The sequence below is a fragment of the Labrus mixtus genome, chromosome 13, assembly GCF_963584025.1.
Source record: "Labrus mixtus chromosome 13, fLabMix1.1, whole genome shotgun sequence".
Classification (NCBI taxonomy): domain Eukaryota; kingdom Metazoa; phylum Chordata; class Actinopteri; order Labriformes; family Labridae; genus Labrus; species Labrus mixtus.
Window position 1 is genome coordinate 20,891,571 of NC_083624.1, and position 25,284 is coordinate 20,916,854.

Genomic DNA, 25,284 nt, shown 5'->3' on the forward strand with positions numbered 1-25,284 from the left:
TGTTGCATATAATATCGTTCACTTGCAGTCAGTTCCTTATGATTAAAATGTCTATAGACTCTTTGAAGGGTAAAAACATACATACAGACCTTCAGTTGGCTGGGCCATCATTCTTTTGTCATGGGAAAGTATTGCATCTGGCTTACTTAAACATGGATGGTGCAATTTCTCGCCAATGATAATTCAAGCAGAACACAGAGTTTCAGATAGAAGCATGTTAAGGCAACTGGTGTCTTTAGACTTACATTGTGCAGCTTGTTGTTACAGTGAGGTTAGAATAAACAAGCCTTCTCTCTGACATCTGTCAAAGTGAATTATACATCTCGACAAGACCTGTAGAAGTCTCAGTTGTTTTTGGTTCAGGGCTCTGTTGTGTGTAATAATAAGTCATGCTTTTAAGTGCCTGAAAGATACAACACGTGCTCTAGTGAAAAAAACAAAACAAAGAAAAACGTACTGCAGCTGCTTCCTACCTTCAGGTAATGCTGCATGCATGTTGTGTCTGTGTGTGTGTGTGAGTGTGTGTGTGTGTGTGTGTGTGTGAGTGTGTGTGTGTGTGTGTGTGTGTGTGTGCTCAAAACAAACTTGAAGTTGATAACCACAAATCGGCTTTGCGCTAGTAGCATCGCTGTGCCTGATCTGCTGCAGGTTACAAACAGACTGTTAGAAAAGTTAACTCATAGTCAGAGGACTGAGGGCTGCGTTAGCTTAGAGCTATGCGTCCATCGGACAGTATTCCAGCCAGCTAACGGTTAGTTAAACTGTCTGCAGACTGGGTAAAGGGGCTAGCTACTGCAACTAATGCTTTTGTTTCGGTGGTGCGGATATGCATTTCTAAGTCACCAAGCCTCACAGCTATCACGGCGAATAAAACTAAATTAATAGCGTGTGTCACTGTCACTGTGGGAGGCAGAGGAATAAACAACTAACAGAAACGTCAGGAGACAGCAGCAAAGAGATAGAGACTCCTGAAGCTGAGCTCCAGTAAAACAAATAAAAGATCAGAGCAGCTTGTAATAACAGTCACATAAGTAATGAAGGTGAGAACTATGAGTGCTTGATCATCTACTGCACATTTGATTTAAAAGCAGATCAATGAGCCACTCCATGTGTATTGTTTATTGGCAGTGGGGGAAAAGTACTCAGACATTTAAATAAAGAACAAGTCGTCATATCAAAGTGTTAAGATACTACAAGCAAACTCCCAATAATAGCAAAAATAATGCAAAATATAAAGCGAAAATGATTAGAACCAAAATATTCTTAGCATCATAACTTAAGGTAGCCTACTCATTGTAAGTGTTTTTTTCATAATTTTATATTTAATATGACTCAATTATAATTATTGATGCATAACTGTATACATTATTTGTTTCCAAATAGTTTTAACTACTTTATATACTGCTAGGGGTTTCTTTAGAATGCTTTTCCTACACTGCAAAGCTGCTAACCAAAGAACATTTAATAGAAGTACAATCCCCTCCACTGTAATATAGTGGATCAAGTGTGAAGTGAAATAATCTTGAATCTAGAATTACAGAAGTAAAATACAATATCCTTAAAATGACACTGTTATTTTCAGTTCAGTGCTTTCCACAACTGATTTTTGAATGACCCTGTAACTAAGTCTAAGTGGCTGGTGAAAAATATTTTGGCTGGTAATTATTTTGGCTTACCTGCCATTGTCTGATAGACCAAAACATTAGTTTTAGACCCTGGTAGGAACACTGCAAATGACCTTGAAGGAATGACTTTGAAGTAGACACTGGTCTGCTTTATTTAATACCCAAAAATCAAAATTAACTGTCTTCACTTTTATTTCTGAATCCAAAAATCTAATAATTGTCCTTTCAATTTCTTTCAAAGTTTTGAAATTTAAATAGTCCAATTACTTCTTCAACTAAACACATTTCAACATTTGATGGATATGTAAAGTGTCATTATTGTACTATTTCACTTCTATCTGCTAAAGTGCCAGTCACTTGAAATATAAATGCATAGTGTCTGTTATATGCACCAAAATTGCACTCAGTTGAATTAATGAAACTCAGATCCAATCCGAGCAGCGAGGGACAAGGTCAAAGTCTAGGCTACCCCCTCTGAAATTGATTTGACACAGATTCATCCACATGGAGCAAATGTGTGTTAAAAAATGCATGATGCTTGATATTTTTATATTAGAAATGTTCCTGTTACGTTCACCTGTGGCACATAAAGTATATTTATATGTATGTATATATATATATATATATATATATATTATACATTGTTAGACAACAATACTTGTCTATTAAACTTGGATCAATTAAAATCATTATCATTATTATCTAAAAGTACCTCGCACTCGGGAAAGCCATAAAAGCGGAAGATCTGTCACATTTATAAAAGAAAACGAGTTTCTCAAACCAGACGCTGAAAGGCTTTAAAGCACACAAAGAAATGAGAAATGTATGGATTCAACTTCAAGCAATTGTAAAAATGAGTGAGAGGGAGGGGTCAGGATTAAGGTCTTTGAGTGTCATATTGTGAGCAGAGTGTGTAGTCAGTCACTTCTTAGATTTTGTGACACATCTTGGTCAGCCAAACATGTTTAAATGACAAATAAGAATGTGAGTAATACATTTCACATTTAGACATGAAATATGTAGAATAAATGATCCTGTTTGACATTGTTTACAGTTTTATTGTAATGAGTGTTTACTGTCTGTATAGCTTGTTCATATTCTGATTATTGGCATTTAGAAGACATTACAGATGACTGATAGGAATCAGCTGCAGAGGTGGTAATCCAAGGAAATCCAGCAGTCTCTATGTTTAATCTGTTTCGCTCAGCTCTGCTTTCCCCGACAGTGCAGAAATAGCTCTCTTTTTCTCTTCCCCAGACAGATCCTTTTTGACAAAATTCAGAATGATGGATCTAGAAATATCTTTAACATTACCTCATTTGTTGTTTTGTAATTTCTGGCAACAGATTGCCTACCAGTAAGACTGGAAGGAGCCGTTGCTTGCAGCGCCTCTGAGGCAGGATAGACGCAAATGTCCATTCAATAAATATTATAAATAATAACAGAAGCCTACTAATTTAATGAAGGGCAGCGCATTTATTGCAGTTAGACAATGTAAAACAATATAAGACATAAATTATAAATAAATAAAATATAAATGTATTTTCTTTTCTTTTTTGTCAAAAGGGGCAAAAGAGCTGAATCCAGGTTGCTGACCCCAAGGTTAGATTATGGCAAAATATTTTCTGTTGTTTAATATGAAAAAACTTCCTAGGGTGGGTTAAAAGTAACACAGAACAAGACATCGGTCTCCTTAGAAAAAGTCCAGTGATGTTTGGGCATACATCGGAATCCAACCCTACCGGTGCCAAATATATCAGTTTCTGATATACAATCTTTCAATACTATCAATACTATCTTTCTACAATGCCATACCAAGGTTATATAGCACTGTTAATGAAACTGATAAAGCCACTCTCTTTTTGCATAGGACAAACATGTCCTTCGCAAATGTTGGTTTTCACAACTTTTGAATTAGGATGATATAACGATCTTGCCATACCTGGTCAAAACCCTATGGTGGCACTACAGAAAAAAATAGCAGAAAAAAGGTTACAAAGAGTTATCCTCTGGGAACCATGAATGTCAGTACTACATTTCAAGCCAAAGCTTGATTTGATTTTACAGTCAGCCTGAATTAAAGTGTTGGACCACCTGACCACTGACATCCCTAGGCTTCAATATTTCTGCTATAACATAAAGCAGACACTTGCAGTATATGCATTCAACGTAAGGTTTGATAAGGTCACATGACTGCCTTGTGAAAAAATAACCATATGACTGCAGTATGGTTGATTTGGTCTAGATGAAGTCGGACATATTGTATTATTTTATTCTTACTGTGAGTAATGTAATTCAAAAATGGAACACATTTTGACCTCCACCACAGCTTAGCTGAACATACAATGGCACAGACTTACTCTGAGGCTTGGACTGTAAATAAACAACTTCATCACGAGTAAACTCTGAGGAGATCAAATGCACTTTGACAGGCAGGGCTGTAGCCACAGGAAGCCTTCCAATTTTTGAGACTCTATCACAAGCAAGTGCTTTAACTGACAGTCAGAGCCCAGGCAACAGGCCTACGATTGTCACGAATGTGGGATATACAGAGCCCAACATCAACTCTTTCTAATCCACACTGAGCGCCGTTGCCTCTGATGCAGGATATCAAAAGTGCCTGTTGTGTTCCTAGAAAATTGGAATTTAAAAGTGAGGCAGCTGTGTCATCAGCTTCTAAAGGTTTCTGGAGCCAATGTGGTAACCTTGTTGGTCAGGTGAGAAATTGATCTTTAGAAATAAATGTTCTTTAAACCTCCATTGGACATTAAATGCTAAAACATATTGTACCATGTAAAAACAAAGGATGGATAACATTTTGTGGAAAATTATCCTTTTTTAAAAAACACTATTTGTTATTCAAGTTTGGACCACAGGATGCAACCTGGAAGGAATCCTGTGGTCTCATGATCCACGTTAGGCAGAACTGGAGTCCACATGCCAAACATCTGGGCATGTGGCATCCAGCCACTCAGCTAATGGCAGGCCAGATATCCAGCCTGTCTTTGATGTGCAGACAGGGATTACAGTGGTCCCCTGCGCTAACTGTTAATAACCTAGGATTGAGGGAGCATCGTATCATCTATAATCTTTATTGAACTCCATCAGAAAAAGAATAGGAACAAACAAAGAACAGAGGGAACTGGAATAACTCATGTGAGATACCACTTCAAGCTCTTAAGTCACCATGCTAAATATAGGAATACTTATCCGTATGAAATATAAATGCTTTATGAGCAAGGATGTGCAGCTGACTGAAATATGTTTACTTACTCATTTGTTATTCAGTTTCTGCATGAATGTGTGTTTGTAGGATAAAGGATGAATAGGCATGTTGAGTTATTGTTTAAAATTAAAATGAGGACCAGACCACCGGAATTGCAATCAATGAAATTGATCATCAACTCTATCTGTCCCCTCCAAATACACTGTGACAAAATATGATAATTTTTCTCTGTAGAAAAACTGTCTATTGTGACTTTGGTCAGAGTCAGTCAAGGACAGGATCAGTGGTTTGGAGTTTTCAATTCCATTTGCAAGTCCTTTGTTCCATTGCTGCATTATCTCCTTCTTTAACTCAGCCATTTGAGCGGACTGTGATGGGAGGCCAAATTAAACAGGGTGTGTATAGGTGTGCAGTTTGAACCTCTGTGTCTGCGAAAAGTCCTTTTGGCTTTGGTTAAAGCGTCAGCAAAGTCTAATGGACTGTAAGATTTGCATGTGAGTCAGAAAAACTCATCATACTTTTTTTATTGGGTTGATTTATGTTGAACATGAATCTCCATGCTCATAAGTGTTACACCTTTGAGTGAAAAATATTATTTGTTGTACTCACTACAAGGGAAAGGTTTAGATAAGTTAGTCTGTAAGTGAATAAGTAACTGCCATTATTGCACCATCTTGTGAATAAAGCAAGTGTTACATGTCATCAGGAGTCCCAGGATATTAGACATGTTACACTGGAGGAGAGGGAAATAAAAACTATTTGCTTTATCTCTTGAACCAGCTGCATTTTCTAAGTATTTGCAATCACAGGTATTTGTATATGTTGATACATGTGCGCAGTTATGAAAACCTTGTCACAAAATGACAAGAGCTTGCAGCTGATATTTATTTTCATCGGTATCTCTCCCGTATCCCTGAAGGGACACCGTATTTCATATTGATGATTCATGTCAAAAGATAGTAGATCCTGCCTTTCCTCCCTGGTAGTTTCATCAACCTTAACATGTGGCTCCTATCCAAGAGATATCATTTCCCCAGAGCTCCATGGAAAAGAAAAACAACCACGCAGGTGTCTTGGTTATGATTAATACTGAATAAAAGTTTGGCCAGGTAACTGTGACGGTGTTTCTTCAGTGGGAGTAGGGTGAAAGTGTTTGGACTGAGTGGAAGAGACGAGCAGAGAGTGGTGCAAGATTGAGAGCTCAGGAAATACATTATTTTGTTAATGACAGCGGTACCTTAATTAAACCTGAATATCTAAATGACTGCGAAAAACAACATCGACAGTTTAACAAATGCCTTAGGCAGGACTGTTTGCTGGTGCAGTGCCGAGGGCAGATTTCTCTCTGATCAGAACTGTGCGCAAAAAGCGGTGAGACAGAAAAGTGAAGCATATTTTGCTCATGTATAGCAGGAAGCACGCTCCTTGTTACTTGAGAGCCCCATTAGCTCATGCATCCAGTATGACTGTACTATACTTCTCTCTTCTGAGCCATGACCTCAAGCTCTGAAGAGGAAGAAATAGCCTCACATTTTTCAGTAAACCACCAAAGGGCAAAAAACATAACCATAGCGCTGTTCTGGGGTTTGATGGGGATGATCCTAAATGACTCAGATGAGACATAGTTTGCAGAAACCCATGAACATGCAAAGGATAATACATACTTGTGTTGTCAGCTCATTTTTCAGCTAGAATAAAGGGTTTGGGTTTGGAAAGGGTTAAAGATACCGTGTCAAGAAAATCCAAACCCTAGTAGACTAATTAAAACGGATAAATTGATAATTCAAACTGTTGTTCCAGATGGAGCACAATTAATAGGAACTACTCTGTATGGCTTTTAAGGTCAAGAATTACTACCATTTTGGGTCGACCCAGGAGCATGCTCTAACTGCTGGAAATGATTTATCTCAATTACACATAAAGACTGATTAGGGACCTGCCTCACTGCAGTGATTCAAATGAATTATCCCCATTATGACAGTAGTTTCTAATCACACTTATAAAACAGCACCTTTATGGGCCCATGGCTGGGATATTAGTGCACACTACACTCATAGGAAGCTTTCGCTTCACTGAGGATGCTGAATGTGGTGGACTGTTCTATTTGTGAGTTCCTGTATTGTGCCAAAGAGCCTGTCCATTTTCAACCTCTTTTTCAAGAGCATCTCTCACTGCTCCATTAGCTGAGAATGCTCGGATATGCAGGGTGTAGCAAGGGGGGGTGAGCGGCGGGGGGGGGGGGGGGGGGGGGGGGGGGGGGGGGGGGGGGGGGGTATGGGAATACTAACATTTGAAGAGAGAGAGGTTTGCTGAGTGCACTATTCTGACTTTGGTGCTCCACTTATCTGTGATGCTCTGTCGGAGAAAACCAGAAAGAGGGCAGCAAAGGCAGAGAAGAGATGAGTCAGAACTCCTACACTAATGACTAAAACAAGCCCTGCAGGTTCATATCAGAGTGTATCATTTAAATGTATGTTTTAACGTCATAAGGGAGAAGAGAATAAAGAGGATGTAAACCTAAACATGTTGATGTAAGTTCACCACCTTTTACTGTGCACCTAATGCCGTATTTGAGAATGCACACAGTGGGTGAGTTTGAAATTCAATCAGAGAAGGTTATTTTCTGTTGTTATTATTTTGTCTGCTGGGAATATCCAGCCATCACTTGCAATTCTTATGAACATTTGAATATCATATTCATTAAACGTGTCATTCTGCCCAACCACAGAGCTAGACCATGATAACAGCCCACTGATTACACAATATTTACCTCACTTTGGCTCTATTAAATAAGCAGTGAAATCGCAGCACTCAGTTGTGTAATGAAGGTTTGAACTGATTCATAATAACTGTAATGTCCTGAAAGGCATTCCAAAGATGCATTGCAGTGCTGTGTTTAGAGGCTGACATTGAGATGGAGGTTAATGGCGCAAAACGTGTGTGCCTTACATTCCCGTCTGCAGTGTTATGGCATCATGTCTGAGCCTCTTCTCATTTCACCAAACAAGATGTAGTATGAGTTTATGTCACCTCTTGTCAGTTTTTCAGACAGGTTTGCAGAGTTCAAACTGTACTTTTTTTTTCTAACGTTGACCTTAAAAATGTTAAAAGATCTTTGCGACCTTTTTATTAGCCTTGTGTTTTCTGGTGGCTCACAGGAGCAGAATATTATGTTTCCTTTGTGTGGTCTTATTGCAATGTGTTAAATGTGTTTTCCGTAGCATTTCATTAAGTACACTGAGTTAAAACATTGCATTGGGTACATGTATTTTTGTATTTTTAGTACCTAAGTAATGGGGGCATTTATTAATTGACGATTAACAACGATATTACCTCTTATTTCTTGCTGGGCAAAGATGATGACACTGTCTCAGCAAAATATAACATTTATTGTCATAGCAAAAAGTAATTTTTATGTTTTCAAGAAGAAGCATTAAAGCATGAAACCATTAAACTGCACCTTCCATAGTTTAGGTTAGTATTTAATATCATAAGCTCTATCCTGCTTTTTCAGTTCGACCATCAGAATAAATCAGTGTGACTATGGTGCGGAGTAAAATTGTGAACAAAGACAGTCTTATCTGCATTGGGAATGTAGTCAAACATTACAAATTGTATATCTGGCCAAGAAGGAAGATTTGGCAAGCATCCCCTGATGCGAATGGTTCCAAGGAAAAAAACGAGACACATAATGTAAATCGTCAGTTCATGTCACATTGTGATTTGAGCCTTTTTGCTTGTAGGTGGTAACGAAGCCATTACATCAAGAAATGCTCTTTCTTAACCTTAAACCTGCAGAGCCCCCTTATGGTTTTCAACTGCCAATCATTACTCTGGCATATTCTACCACCTTCTTTAAATTAATTCAAATCCTCCCTCCTCATACTCAAAGAACTATCTGGTGACATGCAGCCCGCCTGAAAATGGATGTCCTCTGGAGTGCACTGAAGTGATTCCTGCTGGTTATTTAAAAGGAAAAGCGGCATGCTTCTGTCAGATCAGGGTCATAAACAGGGTGTTTGAGGGTTTACCCCACCTGGTATCATACATTACACTGTAAGAGGTTGGTCTCTAAATGCATAAAGCATGGAGAGACATTTTTGAAAAAAAAAAAAAAAACATGTGTAAAAGATACATAATGAATAGGCATTTAAAACGGTAATGCTATAATTGTTGAGATACGATATGTCCATGTATTATCAACTCAGGCACCTTTACAAAATGGTTATTATAGCTAAAGGCCTATAGTACACGGAGGAGACCTCAAAATGTTCAACAGTGCAAACACAAGACATCCTCTATCTCTGGATTTGTAAATAAACAACAACAACCTTAAATGGAAAGCTTAAAGCAAAGCTGGAATCCAACTCCAGTGCAGGCACAGTAGCCTACATATAATAAATGTTATCTATCGAGTAGAATGTAGCACTAATAGAAATGCCTTATTAAAATGAAAGGGTAGCATAGTTCTTTTCCCCAAGATTGCGAAAAAACAATGTTTTTTCTTTAAATAAGGTTATAATCATACAGACTTCTTATACCATGGTAAACGATGGTATAGAGATATACCACACGCAGGTAGCTCATGGTAAGTCTACCTTGAATGGTTATGACATTATCTGTTAATCAAATCTGCGATGGAGAAATTGAATGGGATTGTTACTTCCTGATCCACACTGTTGAGCTCTATTTGACGATTTGACGGAGTTAAGCAGGCTGTCTAAAGAGGGTGGCGCGAATTCATTTTGGGCGTGTTTGACTTTATTAAGATAGTTACTGTACTTGGTGCACAATCTTGGCATAAAGCCAGACACAGAGTGCAAAAATGTTGGATTATGTTGCTAGATTATGAATTGTTTTTGGAGCAATATGAATGAAACAGATTAGAGCTTTCTGTCCCTTTGAGAGCCACAGGCCGGCTTGTTGGTATTGACGCAGCAGATTTTATTCTTTATTCTTAAATAGACCAAACTCCAGCCAGCTCATTTGACTTGTCTCCTTGTACTGTGCCGCTGAAAACACACAACATACACAGGACACTATGACACATGTTGATAGATAGTTTAAGTTACATTAAAGTCAAGCATTCCCACGACATCAGTCACGATCAAAAAGACACAGCGAACAAGTCACAAAAGCGTTTACTCATTAATTATTAAAACACTTTGACACGATGGAACAGGATCTGTGTTAACTAATGTTCTGTGAGCTCAACATTTATTTACTTATTTTCTCTGCTGGAATCATCGGCTGTGTTCTCTAATGTGTGCATAAAGAACGCTGGACAGTATGTATCAGTATCTGTGTATAATAGTGTCGGTGGCACTCTTAATTATGTAAAGGATTAATGATAAATCCAACTCTGTAGCATGAGAGCATGTGAGCTTTTGCACGTGTTTCTGTGGGTTAGACTGAATGTGCAGTGAAGTGAGTGAGCATAGAGAAGAGCATGGAAACAAAGAGAAACGAAAGCTTTCAATTCCCAGCCTTCAAAACAATTCACATCTTCATTTGAATTTATCAACAAATGCTCTGATATTTAACTGTAGTGTAGATGTGTTGTTATAGCAATAAGTAAGGTCTTTTTACCTGTGTCTCGAGACAACACTTGTTATGAGTTGACGTGATACAAATAAAGATTGATCGATTGATTGATTGGTTGATTGATTGATTGATTGGTTGATTGATTGATTGATTGATTGATTGATTGATTGATTGATTGATTGATTGATTGGTTGGTTGGTTGGTTGATTGGTTGATTGGTTGATTGATTGATTTATTTATTGGTTGATTGATTGGTTGATTGATTGATTGGTTGATTGGTTGGTTGATTGATTGATTGGTTGGTTGGTTGATTGGTTGATTGATTGATTGATTGGTTGGTTGATTGTACAAACGAGCTCAGAAGGAGTTTGTCGTGAGCTCGCGATGTAGGCTCATCTTTCTAATGCTTAAACAGCAGGAGCATACTGCATCACAGACTTTAGACCAGGTTTTTGGTGATCTAAGGCGCATTCGATTTCTGCCTTTTCTTACCTCATATTAAAACAAACACACCTATTTGCTATTTAAACAATGCAAGTGTACTGTTCTTTCTATGTGTTGTACTTCACAAGTGTTATAGAATAGAATAGAATAGAATTACTTTATTGATCCCAAACTGGGAAATTGTGGATTCCCAGTTTGGGATCAATTTCCCTGTTAACATAAATAAACAGCCAGCCGAACTCCTTTTCAAGAGCCAGGAAGTGAGCATGCTTGCTCCTTTAATGACTTCTTCAATGACAATGAATCGGAGTGAAACTAGAAAAGAAAATACAAGCTGCATTTAGTAGTTGACTATGAAACAATAGTAGAGTGTAAATTTACATTAAACTCCTATAAACTTAGAATAAATGTACATAAAATGTATCAATATAGATTATCAAACATGTAAACAACAAGTTAGACTTACAGCCATTCTGAAGGATTCACACCAAGGATGACTTTGGATTCAACATGGAAACCCATACAGACACCACCATCCTTCTCTGTTTACCCACTTCCTACTTCCTGTTTCCTGCTTCCTGTGTCTTCACAGATTTCAAAATAAAGGAACAATAACCTTTTATTGAAACGACAATGAAACTTTGTCCTTTAACATATAAAACACATCAAACGCATACAGTACAAATGCTTCTGTGCCAGCTCCTCTGCATAGGGGTCAAGTTGACCCTCAGGTTTTTTTAAAGTAAAATGCTTAATTGACTAGGCCTGACTAAGGGTTTACATAGTCAAGCCTGATTCATCAGATTTTGCCTATAGTCGACGGACAGTCGAAAGTTTTGTTAAAACATGTTTAGCTTGGGGGCAGCACTCTCTGACGTCACCTCCGCGCCTCCAATAGGAGGGAAGATCAGATCACAACAAACAGTGTCACACTTTCCTGAGCTCTAGTTTACAGACCTGCCGGCACATTGGAGAGAAATCTCTAGTTTGAAAAGAAATGTCCAACAGTTTGGGCATACCAGGTGTGTTAAAAACAGCAGCAGAAATGTGTGTTGTGCTTGTGAAGCGGTCGCTCCTGGACGAGCCTAAAGTCTCCCAAATCCTGTCGTGCCCTGATGATTTCATGAACAGACACCCTCTCCTTCTGTGCTGCTTGTCTCCTCCTCTTCAGCAGTTAGTGGACAGAAAGCCGTTGCTTTTCGGTCGTGTGTCTGTACCCTTCTGCTCTACGCCCTGCTACGCAGCATGCATCTAAAAGGCCCTTAACTCTGTATTAATTTGACCTTATAACGATATTACACATGTCGAATACAGCAGACACACTTATATTGTGTGTGGGTCAGACCAGTGACAAACAAATGTCTTTGAACTTACCATTTGTAGATTTGTAGACTCTCCTGATCATAATATTCTCACCAAAAATGATTCAATAAAAGATTGAATGCAAACACATTACATCCATCACGATCCACTAAACGGTTCAGAAAACTCTGCTATCCCACTGACCTTTTTCTGACACTTGATAAAAGCCTGTAACAGCCAACTGTGCTGATGACTGACATCTCTTGTAGCCAATGAAATTCTCTTAACATGGATACGCTGCTTCTATCAATAATAGAAGGGTCATTTCTTCATGCACACACTAAGGAGATACCAAGATAGGCTATAGTCATGAATTATTTGGAGAAAACAGATCAATCTATGTAAAATTACTATTTAACACCCTCATATAGCTGGAATGGAATTATCTAAGTGCTCAACTATGAGACTGGCAGTCGACTGAGGCTCTGATGAACAAATCATTGAGTACTCGGCTATATGGGGTCAGCTTTAGTGTTGACTAGAGCCTCTTGAAGAAAAGTATCCCTTTTTAGTATCTGTTTCAGCTTTTCAGCTAATTTATGCTAAAGCTAAAAAATGTGAAGCCTTGTCAGAAAAATAACTAACCGTACTGGTGACCCTATACTGGGTGGGGCTTGAGGTTTACTGCCTGCTGCAACTGAATCTCTGAATGTGAGGCAGTAAAGCAAAAATAAAAATAACAAGTTATACAGTCTTTAAAACAAGTATAAAATGTGATCTAATAGTCTTCACATTTTCAGTCTTAATTGAATTTTGGGGCAAACACAATTTCATTACACAAGCAAGTTTCCACGTTCACCGGATAGTAATATCTTATGAGCATGGAAACTTGGGAATGTCTGACATTTTGCATCCGAGGGCCAGTTGCAAGTTGCTGCAAGCTTTGCCAAGCTGTCAATCCAGACTGGAATCATAAAAATGACAAACGGAGGAGCAGAGTATTAATATTTGAATACAGTACATACATCAGATAATCCATAATATTAAGGACATATTAGGACAATTATTTCACAAATTCAGGTTTCTGAGAAAATCTAATATAAAAAACTCAAGTTAAAAATCTGAACTTTAACATGTGCTTTTATCCATTCGCTTAACAATTTCAAAGTCTTGAAAATGGATTGATTTTGTATAGACCTCTGAATTACAACCTACTGAAGGCATTAAATGTAAGAGTCATTAACTGTTGTTGTTAACAGCTTGACGTACTCGGAGGAGTACAAAACCTCTTTCATTTGTTTTGTAACTGCTGTGCTGCTGCACTGTTTCTGCTTGTCAACAGCAGTGCCAAGTCCCCCCTTGGGAATTGCCCAAGTCAGCCTTGTTACCTTTGCTAAATTTGGTGCGAGATGTAACAAGAGAAAAATGCTCCATCAATCATGTTGCAGATGCAGAGAGGGAGAAGTGGGGGTTCAGAGTCAGAGAAATAAACCAGTGAAAACTCTGCCAACAACCATTTCCTGCGTGAGATGATGGGAAAACTTTGCTGAACTCTCTTGGGACTTCATTTGTGAACACGCCTGCGTCCTCCAGAGCCCAAAGTTTTAGAGCGGAACCTAGGCACTTGGTCGGGGTGTTTTTGAGCATTTCTAAAGTGAAATCCTCCTTTCCCTCTGTTGCCTGCTCCATCAGATAAAGTCTGCCTGCCAAGGCTTAAGTGTGTCAATGAACAGGGATGGGGTTGGTGGTGGGGGATCAATGATAAGTGCAGCTTGCCTCTTTAACTACTCCACACAAGCCAAATAGAGATTAACCCATTTCAACCCTTATAACACATGTCAGTCAAAAGTCCCTTGAATACTCCTCTAAGAAGCCCCCTACCCCAACTTTGCCTCCCATTTTTCATGGAAAGAGGCTATCACACTCACTTGACAGATGCTGCAATGGACATAAACAATGATGAGTGGTTATCGATACTAACTATACACATTTTCACCACATCAGAGCCTGAACTCAGCCATATTTCTTTGTATCTAATTTATTTACCATGTCATAGAAGCCATCACTCCTACACCTTATGTCCCTTAGAAATAAAATGTGAAGTACTGTAGATGCCATGACAGACAGACTTTGCTAAATTGTTGCTCTAAAAAGTGTATGCCATCTCACCTGGTGAGATTTGTCTTGCTACTGATGTAATTAATCCCTATTCTACAAAGCAGACAGACAGACAGACAGACAGACAGACAGACAGAGAGGGAAAAATGTACCTTCTTTCATAGTCCACATGACTTGACATAACTGTGAATCAACTCAGACATTTTGTTTTTCCTGCTTGTAAAGTCACCTCACTAACATGATTTTCATCAAAGATTAAAAAATCAACATCAAAGTCTCCCAAAATGAAGGATGCTGAGCACAGAATGCAGAACAAGCAGCTAAAGTGCATGGACCAGGCAATTGACCGGTTCATATTTTATTCCTACCAATCTAGGGCTTTGAAGACAGATGCACTTGCATCTGTAATGTAAAGAAGAACGTTCATTTATTCAAAGTGGAACCACAACTGAAGTTTCTGCCAGTTAAAAGGAAGTTTTTTCTTGTAACTGTAACTTTGCTAACTGTTGCTAAGTGGATTAATGTTGGGACTTTGTAGATAATATTAAAATGCATACAGCCTAGCTCTTATTAGTGTGTTGAGATAAAATAATATTTAAATTTCCAGCAATACAACAAAGATTGATGGATTAACTAACTCTGTGACGTGTTAACTGCACAATGTATTTCAGTCAATCAGTTTACACGCACAGTTAACTTGAGCTCTACGGTTACAGCTTGATTTGACCATTTGATTGGAATACTCGTGCCGCTGTACAAGCACCGGGAAAGAATGGATTTGACAAATATTTCAAACTCCAGTACAGAAGGTGGCGATGTGCCCCCTTTCTTCTTGCCTAAGTTAATCAATCCACCACATCATTACACATTTTCTGCTCTTGAAGTGTAAAAGGAAAACACAAAAATGTTCAAATGCTCCAACGTTAAGAAATCTGAAGCTTGATTGGCTAGTCGCTTAGACTGCTGAGTAATGGTGGGATTATCACTGCCTGGAGAGGTCTAGTGACCATGCTTTTGTAATTAAATTATAACTAAAAAACTAAAATATTCAATTTATGTTAAAATAGTTGGCATTTATTTAGGTGGTGATGGCATTCATCCTTCAGGTCTGAGGTCTTTATGTTAGGCCAACAATACCCTTTTTGTTTGCATTTAGGTCACAGATTTGTCCTTTAAAACTTCACCACAGGAGATTACTGAGTTGTAAGATGGATATTTACTGCAGTGCAGCAGTTTAGATGAAAAGCATACAGTGGGAAGCTGTGTCCCACAGGGACAGCTCCTCTGATAGGTGGTGACATGATATCTCTTTCAAAGCTGCCTCTCTCCTATTGTCATTTGTTTTCATTTGAAGGAAGATTAAAGAATATTTTATGCCTTTTGAAATTTCAGTGGGATTGTAGCTTTATTGAGCAGCATTGTGAAGGGATTGCGCTGTGTGTTGGGAATTCATACAGCTTATCAAAGTCCATAAGGGACTGAGCCAGCAGACTGCATCCAGAGATATGCGGGTAATATTCAGTATCTCAGATTCAGCTTGTTTATTTGCTTTGTATCTCTTCCTCATTTCAGTGCACAAGTAGTGGAATCTTTTCACAGCCCGAATGTGGATTGTTATGTTTGTGACAGCATATATGATAGGATCCTATTCTCTTCCAGGTTTACACCAGATATGGAAAATGTTACACGTTCAATGGTAACAAGACGACATCCAGGAAAACCAAGCAGGGTGGAATGGGAAACGGCCTGGAGATCATGTTGGATATACAGCAGGATGAGTATTTGCCCATCTGGAGAGAGACAAGTAAGCCTTCAAACTATTTGTCCAATGCAATCCCAATATATGCTTCAGCATGAGATACCTCTACTGGGTCTTAAATAAAAATAATAATTATAACTGTGCCTTAATCTCTGACTCTCATAAAGCACGTTTGATTGTCTTTTTGCAACCTGTAAGATTTGAATTGTGAATGGAAATTCTTGAGAGAAAAAAACAATGAGATTTGTGCCTGCATTGTAACTGAATTAAAATCCCCACTGGCTTATGATTTAAAACACAACTGAAATATCGTTTGTAGTTAGAGCAGTACAAACGATGAAATGAGGCAGCCATCTGAAATTCCATTGTCCTCGTTCTTTTGCACGTGCTGTTTCATCTTGAAGATGAGACTTCCCTGGAGGCCGGTATCCGAGTTCAGATACACAGTCAGGACGAGCCTCCCTACATCCACCAGCTGGGCTTTGGTGTCTCTCCGGGCTTCCAGACCTTTGTTTCATGTCAGGAGCAGAGGGTAGGTCTTCTTCATCACAGTACACCTTCCCTGCAACCCTCACCACCACCAGATAACTGTTGTCTCTGCTACCATTTGCCTCTGGTGGTTTACACAGGGCTCTAATAAATCTCTGTGTGCTTAGCTGACCTACCTGCCCCAGCCCTGGGGGAATTGCCGCTCCACCGGCAAAGAAAAGTTCCCAGGATACGACACATACAGCATCAGTGCCTGTCGTTTGCTCTGCGAGACCAACGAGGTGATACAAGTGTGCAATTGCAGGATGGTGCACATGCCTGGTAAGAACAACTCGTATTCACACTTGCACAGAGCCCAATTGTTGACAAAAAAAATATTTGCTTATGAATTTAAAATGCACAGCACACTTATAATTATCACATGCTTTTTCTTGAGTTCATTCATGTTTTTCATGTTGTTCTACTGACAGATAGCCTAATATGTTCATGGAATAAAAATGACCCTCACTACAAAACAACTCGTAATTTTTTCCCCACGTGAATAATTCTAGCAACTATAATTTCAGCTGCTCCATGCCTGACCTTGATGCTTGATATCTGGAGTGGAATGCTCTTCAGTAGTGCAGGCAGCTCATGGGCCAGGCACTTTTGGGACTACATAAAAGTCTCAATGAGTATTAGATCCTCTTGTTTGTTCATATCATTGTTGTTCCTGCTTTTTCTTGTGTTATGTCATCACTGGTAGGGGGTTTGCTGGCAGCTTTTAAGTTGCAGCCCTTCTATAATATAAAACTGATGAAGGGGGATTTGATAGACTGTTTGAAAATGTTAAAAATGTAGAAAAAAAATGAAACAACCAATAAACACACAAGAGCTAATGGCACTATGCAACAGAGTTAATTTATTTTGTGTAATGTTACACAACATTGTTTATTATTGTCATAAAGTGAGGAAAGAAATTGCTGAATGAAGATGATTTTTGTAAATATGAGCGGAATTATCATGAAGCAGAAAAGACTAGTGTTTTCTGTCTTTGTTCAGCTATTGAATCTCTTAGTAGTGGTGGTTCTGACTGACAGTACGAAAGGAGTATGGACAGCTTGTATGTCATCATGGCCTTCTGAAAAGAGCCTGAAAAGTGCAGATGTTAGAGGTTGTTACATTTGAAATCGAGACAGGAAACCTATTTTGCAAGGTACACAGTACAGATGACACAGCAGACTTTATTTAGCTGCAAATGAAAATATCTCTCAGTGAACTACAGAATTGAAGACATCTAATCTAACATAGAAACAACTTATTTATATAGATTTTACCCATACATCTGTAATTGATCTGATGCAGTCACACGGCTATAAAATACCACTGTGGTCCCCAGGTAAGGTATTTAAATATCAGTTACACATCTTAAACATTCTTCACAGGCTATAATTAGAAAAGCAACAAGGAGGTCTGGTCCTTAGAGAGAAATGTCAGACTAATCGTTTGATCAGGACAGCCTGTGAAACCAACAAGTTTCTAATCAGTTGTGTGCTCTGCAGGTTAAAGTGCCTGCCTCACTGAAAGATTGTGATCGTATACATTTTAGGCTCACGAGTTTGACAAACTAACCAACTGATCACTTTAATTCTAGTTTCAAACACATGCACACCAATCTTATAGCAAGGGTACGAATACAAAAAAAAACACAATTAAAAGGCCTTCAGCTCACAAATCAGCTGTCTAGAGGAAACAGATTTTTGATTGAGATCCTTTTTGATTGAACAAGAATAAAGGGCATTAAAGGACTTAAGTGAAAATCATTTTCTAAATTTAAAATCACAAGAGCGCTTTAAGAAAGAAAGGTGGTTAGAAAGCAGCAGAAGCACTATCATATCTATTATCAGATATAATACATTCATAAAAGTGTGAATAAAATGTATTGTTGTAACTTTGCAGAAATAGCTTCAAATTGTTCCAAAGAGCTTTTGGTTCATAAGATAGGGGAGCACGAGGTTACAGCATCTACAACAACATTGAGGCATGCCAATGAAACGTTAAAGCTCATGGTCTCAAGCAATTTATGTTCGTTTTCTTCTGTAGTGTCTATAGCCAAAGCGACACTGTTACAGTGTGCTGCTCAGCATTTTATTTACTGTAATAAAAGCTTTTGGAAGAGGAGAATTGATGTTTGTAATCCATTTCATTTTAACACTCACTTTAATTATGAAAATGAAATGTCAACAATCCTATTTAAATTTAATAAAATCCACCATGCCTGAACACATTCCAGGGGCGGCTGTGACTCGGGGTTTGAGTCCGTCTCCTCTCAGCCGCAAGGTTGGGTGTTCGATCCCCTGCTCCTGCAGCCACTATCCGATATGTCCTTAAGGGAAGGAACTTAACCCCAAGTTGCTCCCGCTGCTTGGCGGCGGCGTGTGAATGTGAAAGAATAAATGAGTTAATACTGATGGCAACCTCTGCCATCAGTTTGTGAATGGGTGTGGATGGGTAGGTGTGACCTGCGATGTTAAAGTTATTTTCGAGTCAGAAGACTAGAAAGCACTACACAAGCTGAAATCCATTTAATTATTTACATTTGTTCACAAACTATTGCCTTCGGCCTTTTGCGTGTGGTTGTGTCTCCTTTTAAGTCACTGAATCATAGTTTTGTTCATGTTGCTCTTCTATTTCACAGCCACTAAGTACGTGTTGGTGACATGTGTAAGCATCCAAAGTATATTCTTTTTAAAAGAAAAAGATTTCAGATGGCTATGGTTCTATATATTTTGGTTCATGAGTCTTGAGCTGAAGTATAGAAGCAGGCCGACTACTTAAATATTTTAAGTTGTTTGTATTTGTGGCTAGCAGACAAAGACACCACAGAGCTTTAGCTACCACAACACATAATCAAACACTGTCTCTTTTCTTCTGTCAGTAAGGTTTATGGTTAGTCATGTTATCTAAAAATTCAGCTTTTTAGAACTCACAGAGAAAAGTAATGACACAATTGTTTGTCAAACTCTATCACGAGCAGCTGACCCACTCCTTGGATCATTATGTCATTTTTCACTCTGCATTAATTAACACTTCTTTGTGAAAACATTACAACTCATGACCATTTCACAGACAATCACACCTCTGCCAATTTATTGTTCTGCTGATGAATACCTGCCATTAATGGCCTAGGAAATATGGCTGTTGGTGAGGATGTTACTCATTGATTGTTTTTTAAAGACTTTCTAAATATGCCTCACAGGTGAACACAGCATGGCCTATTTATCAGACGTCCAGGATGGCCCAGGCTCCATAGACGGACGTCATCCTTTGTGTGCCCACCTTCATTTTGGAGATAAATAATAAGCTGTGAAGTGTTGTTCACAGCTATGGCTCCTCATTGCAGCAGACACGGGTCACTGATCATTTTGTTTCTGATTGATCAGACTCATTTTCTGTTCTCCTCTCCAGGAACAGCTGATATCTGCCCTCCCAGTAAAATCACCTGCGTTGACAAAGCACTCGGTAAGAAACAATCCACCTTCATTTCTTTTCTCATTACATAGATTTCCCCCAAAGGGAAATGGAACATAATCAGTAAATATGATAAGGATTTTTTTTCTGTAATACAAATACCTTGAGGTAGACTTTATATTTTGAAATGACTTTCGCTCATTGTGATTCAGTCACTTTAGAGCATGATGGCTGTGCTGCCTCCATTGTTGAAACGTTAATATTAACCTGACACTCCATTCCTGCATCTGCATCCCCTCCCCCCTCTACCCTTAGCTGACTCCACTCACTCTCCTACAGCAGACATGAACAAAGGTGCCTTAGATTCAAAGGCATTTTGATTGCAGTAAAAATGACTTTTTTTATGGTCAATGCAGACGCATAATTATCATCTCTCAGCCAAATAGGCCAGAAATTTAATTATGTCTCTCTCAGATGAATTTAAACCCTATTTGAAATAGGGTTGAATGAAATCTTAGATATATCTTTTGAGAATGGCCAGTATTCTTGTCGGTCATATCCCTGTGAACAATAGTGTGAATAAATTCAGCCTGAATGAGAGGTGGAAATTTAGATTCTATTTATATTGTACAGGTGTTTTGTTCCAAAATCAGAATACCTCCTGCCAGATCAAAGATGCATTACACTGTGATCTTGCATACAAATAGTCTAATTGTTAAGTTTATAAAACATACAAGAAAATAATAATTACTTCTTTTAGTGTTCCCCTTCCCTGTCTTCGTCTGTACGCAATGCATTTGCAAGTTTAAAAAAAGAAAAAGAAAAAAAAAAGTCACCAGGAAAAGGCTTTCACAGTTACATACCTAATAATGTTTTATAGTTGGGATTGTGAATATGAATATATAAATGTGTAAGCAGTTCATATTTGCATATTAGCTTTGAGTAAGTCTAGGTATGTTTTTTCAATTAGGAGCATTTTAAGTGAGAAACTGAATTGCTGTGAATACAGTTGCTACAGTTGGTTTCTATTAATGATTATGGTGAGACTTAGACATAGTTTTGATATTACACCCACATTTAGTAGAGATGATGTAGTCAGTTTCTAATATGACCAATGCTAGAAATGTTTTTTATCCACTAAATTATGTTGTAAACCGTAAATAAATTATTTAAAGTGTGACATGAATTGGTTCCATCATAATTACTCGTACAAATGGAAGATTTACTAAGTACTAACGTTCTAAACATAAACAAGGTTACAATTGAAAATGCCCCATTACAAACTCTGCTGGAAACGTGTGTCCTGTAAGAACGGATTAACAGTTTACTTGTGGTCTTGTAGAATAGATGCTGAGCTGTTTACAGGATCTGTATCTGAAATGAGCCAACCAAGCAATAGGGCTGGGTATTTCCAACAACCTCATGATACAATACGTCTCGTGATTTACTGTACGTTGATTTTGAATGATGGCCGTGTCCTACAAATAATTCACTACAACAGCTATTCTATATTGCAGATACATATATTTAATAAACCTAGGAATTCAACAAACATATTCAGGTCCTCAGACATCCCAGAAATAAATTGAAATATTCTCTTTATAATCCCAGAGCTTTTAATATGTTCAAATATTATATTCTTTAGTGGTAAACTTAAAAAAGCTCCCTCTGTTGTCTCTCTCGCTTTTTGTACAGTGTGAAATATTTTGGTTTTGCTTGACTATATGAGTTACTTACATTTTCAAGAAAGTCTTGTTGCTTTACATCTGCAAACTACTGAAGCACCACAGTTTATGTAATAAAACGAGGAGTAGGGATTAAATGACATGACTCACACTCATTAAGCAGCTGCCCGGAGCCTTTTAACTTGAAAGCTTTATTCAGTGCTGGTTGGGACTGCACACGCTGACCCCGGGTATAGCAAGCTTCGCTGTTGTTGTTAGCGACTTTAATGTGTAGACGGAGCTGGGTCGTGTTGCTGCAGTGTTTTATCTTGTTTTTGCAAAGCTTGCAAATTGCATGACTCATGTCCAACTCCCTTCTTCCTGGTGGTAAAATCTTTGCTTTCAGTTTTGTCTTGTTTTGATAACGTTTCTCATCCATGCTCGTTTGTTTTGATGTGGAATGTGCCTTGCATCATGTAGTTCACTTCTACTGTCACCTATTGCTATTATTGTGAACTGCACCATATAGGCCAAGTTTACATAACTGCCATCACAGCTTTGCAGATGTATCGATACTGAAACATCTGCATCGATGCACGTATTGGTAGGAGTACATGACGATTCTCTTCGTTATATTATGTTACATAAGAGCGGGTAAAAGACCTTCCTCTTCATTATATTATGTTACAAAAGAGCGGGTAAAAGACCTTCCTCTTTGTTATATGTTACAAAAGAGCAGGTAAAAGACCTTCCTCTTTCTTATATGTTACAAAAGAGCAGGTAAAAGACCTTCCTCTTCATTATATCATGTTACAAAAGAGCGGGTAAAAGACCTTCCTCTTCATTATATTATGTTACAAAAGAGCGGGTAAAAGACCTTCCTCTTCGTTATATTATGTTACAAAAGAGCAGGTAAAAGACCTTCCTCTTCATTATATTATGTTACAAAAGAGCAGGTAAAAGACCTTCCTCTTCGTTATATTATGTTACATAAGAGCGGGTAAAAGACCTTCCTCTTCATTATATTATGTTACAAAAGAGCGGGTAAAAGACCTTCCTCTTTGTTATATGTTACATAAGAGCGGGTAAAAGACCTTCCTCTTCGTTATATTATGTTACAAAAGAGCGGGTAAAAGACCTTCCTCTTCATTATATTATGTTACAAAAGAGCAGGTAAAAGACCTTCCTCTTCGTTATATTATGTTACATAAGAGCGGGTAAAAGACCTTCCTCTTTGTTATATTATGTTACATAAGAGCGGGTAAAAGACCTTCCTCTTTGTTATATTATGTTACAAAAGAGCGGGTAAAAGACCTTCCTCTTTGTTATATTGTGTTACAAAAGAGCGGGTAAAAGACCTTCCTCTTTGTTATATTGTGTTACAAAAGAGCGGGTAAAAGACCTTCCTCTTTGTTATATTATGTTACAAAAGAGCGGGTAAAAGACCTTCCTCTTTGTTATATTATGTTACAAAAGAGCGGGTAAAAGACCTTCCTCTTCATTATATTATGTTACAAAAGAGCGGGTAAAAGACCTTCCTCTTCATTATATTATGTTACAAAAGAGCGGGTAAAAGACCTTCCTCTTTGTTATATGTTACAAAAGAGCGGGTAAAAGACCTTCCTCTTTGTTATATTATGTTACAAAAGAGCGGGTAAAAGACCTTCCTCTTTGTTATATGTTACAAAAGAGCGGGTAAAAGACCTTCCTCTTTGTTATATGTTACAAAAGAGCGGGTAAAAGACCTTCCTCTTTGTTATATGTTACAAAAGAGCGGGTAAAAGACCTTCCTCTTTGTTATATTATGTTACAAAAGAGCGGGTAAAAGACCTTCCTCTTCATTATATTATGTTACAAAAGAGCGGGTAAAAGACCTTCCTCTTTGTTATATGCTACAAAAGAGCGGGTAAAAGACCTTCCTCTTTGTTATATTATGTTACAAAAGAGCGGGTAAAAGACCTTCCTATTTGTTATATGTTACAAAAGAGCAGGTAAAAGACCTTCCTCTTTGTTATATTATGTTACAAAAGAGCGGGTAAAAGACCTTCCTCTTTGTTATATGTTACAAAAGAGCAGGTAAAAGACCTTCCTCTTTGTTATATTATGTTACAAAAGAGCGGGTAAAAGACCTTCCTCTTTGTTATATGTTACAAAAGAGCAGGTAAAAGACCATCCTCTTTGTTATATTATGTTATAAAAGAGCGGGTAAAAGACCTTCCTCTTTGTTATATGTTACAAAAGAGCAGGTAAAAGACCTTCCTCTTTGTTATATGTTACAAAAGAGCAGGTAAAAGACCTTCCTCTTTGTTATATTATGTTACAAAAGAGCGGGTAAAAGACCTTCCTCTTTGTTATATGTTACAAAAGAGCAGGTACTCTTTGTATTATTATTTCAGGCCTCAGCAGGTGTCTCCCAGCATCAAACCACACTCAAAGACAGCGACTAACTCTGAGCAAATTGGAGCATTAAGCAGCTTAACAGGCAGACAGTTCTCTTAAACTGAACTAAGAGAGGAGTAAATATTGAACCTTCATCCACCTTGTGGCCAGAAACACATCTTCAAATAATTACAAACTGCATGCTGCATTTTATCTGCTGAATCTTTCAATGCATTATGAGTAGTTTAAAAGTGAGCCAAAACAAGTTCATTCAGTTGTACGTGTACAGCTTATTCTGCTGCCCATTAGTTGAAAAAAAACACATACATTCATATTCTTCCCACATTCCTACAGGTTCTTTGTTAGAGATGTCGGTTGGTTCACTGTCGTATCTCGTGTATTTCTATAACAAGCACTGAAATGGACTCAGTCTGTCTGTTAAACCTCTGTTTCGGTTGTGTTGCAGCACAGTTACAGAAGAACAGTGGGGATGCCTGCCCATGTGAGACACCCTGTAATCTCACCCGCTACGGTAAAGAGCTCTCCATGGTCAAAATCCCGAGCAAGGGCTCTGCTCGCTATCTCTCCAGGAAATACGACAAGTCAGAGGACTACATCAGGTACGACAGGGACCTTAATCAGGAGCACGTATGAGCAACGAGATGGCTTGAGAATTAAAAGGGCCATAAACTTTGACCTCCAGTCTGCAGTACTAACTGACACCAATAAATATAAACAAAAGTCGATTATATTTTCATGAGGACAACAATTTGTCTCTAGGTTATAAATCAATCTTTTTGTTATTAGAAAGATGGCAAGTTTATTGTCTTACATTGTTGAGGTCCAATCTACATACTAATAATGTGTGTTTTATTTATTTAACAAGATTTTCAAAAAATAATGTAATACTATTATTGTATAAGGTTTGATGACCCATAAAGGACTACATTTTGAAATGTGCAAATACAAGATTTCTTCATACTGAGTTCAATGTGAAATATGTTGTTATTATAATATTCCTTTGTTGTGTGTGTGGCTACCTGTTTTATATCCAGCACCATTTTAGTGGAAAATATGATCTTACCTTAAAATCATTTAAAATAAGCCGATTGTAATAAAATATTCAAATTTACTGTAGTGCTTTTTAACTTTTGTAGCGCCACCAAAATGTGTAGCTTTTTATCTCGTATCTCATATCCACCCTCAGGAGAGAGAAATACATCTTTAGCAAATATAATAGCATAGTCCTAGTACTACAGAGCAAACACATTCTTAAAGTAATCA

General features: G+C 38.0%; 1 protein-coding gene across 3 annotated transcripts in view; it reads left to right on the top strand.

The window, feature by feature from the left end:
• Positions 1-25,284, top strand: part of asic4a (acid-sensing (proton-gated) ion channel family member 4a) — a 77,564-nt gene that overhangs the window by 47,108 nt on the left and 5,172 nt on the right. For all 3 annotated transcript variants that reach the window (XR_009675601.1, XR_009675602.1, XM_061054120.1), the window contains exons 2-6: positions 15,919-16,063; positions 16,423-16,550; positions 16,675-16,828; positions 19,955-20,008; positions 24,467-24,620. Coding sequence is in view for 1 of the 3 variants with exons in the window: in XM_061054120.1 (XP_060910103.1) it covers positions 15,919-16,063; positions 16,423-16,550; positions 16,675-16,828; positions 19,955-20,008; positions 24,467-24,620 (635 nt within the window). In the remaining 2 variants the exon portion in view is untranslated. The remainder of the gene's footprint in view (positions 1-15,918; positions 16,064-16,422; positions 16,551-16,674; positions 16,829-19,954; positions 20,009-24,466; positions 24,621-25,284) is intronic.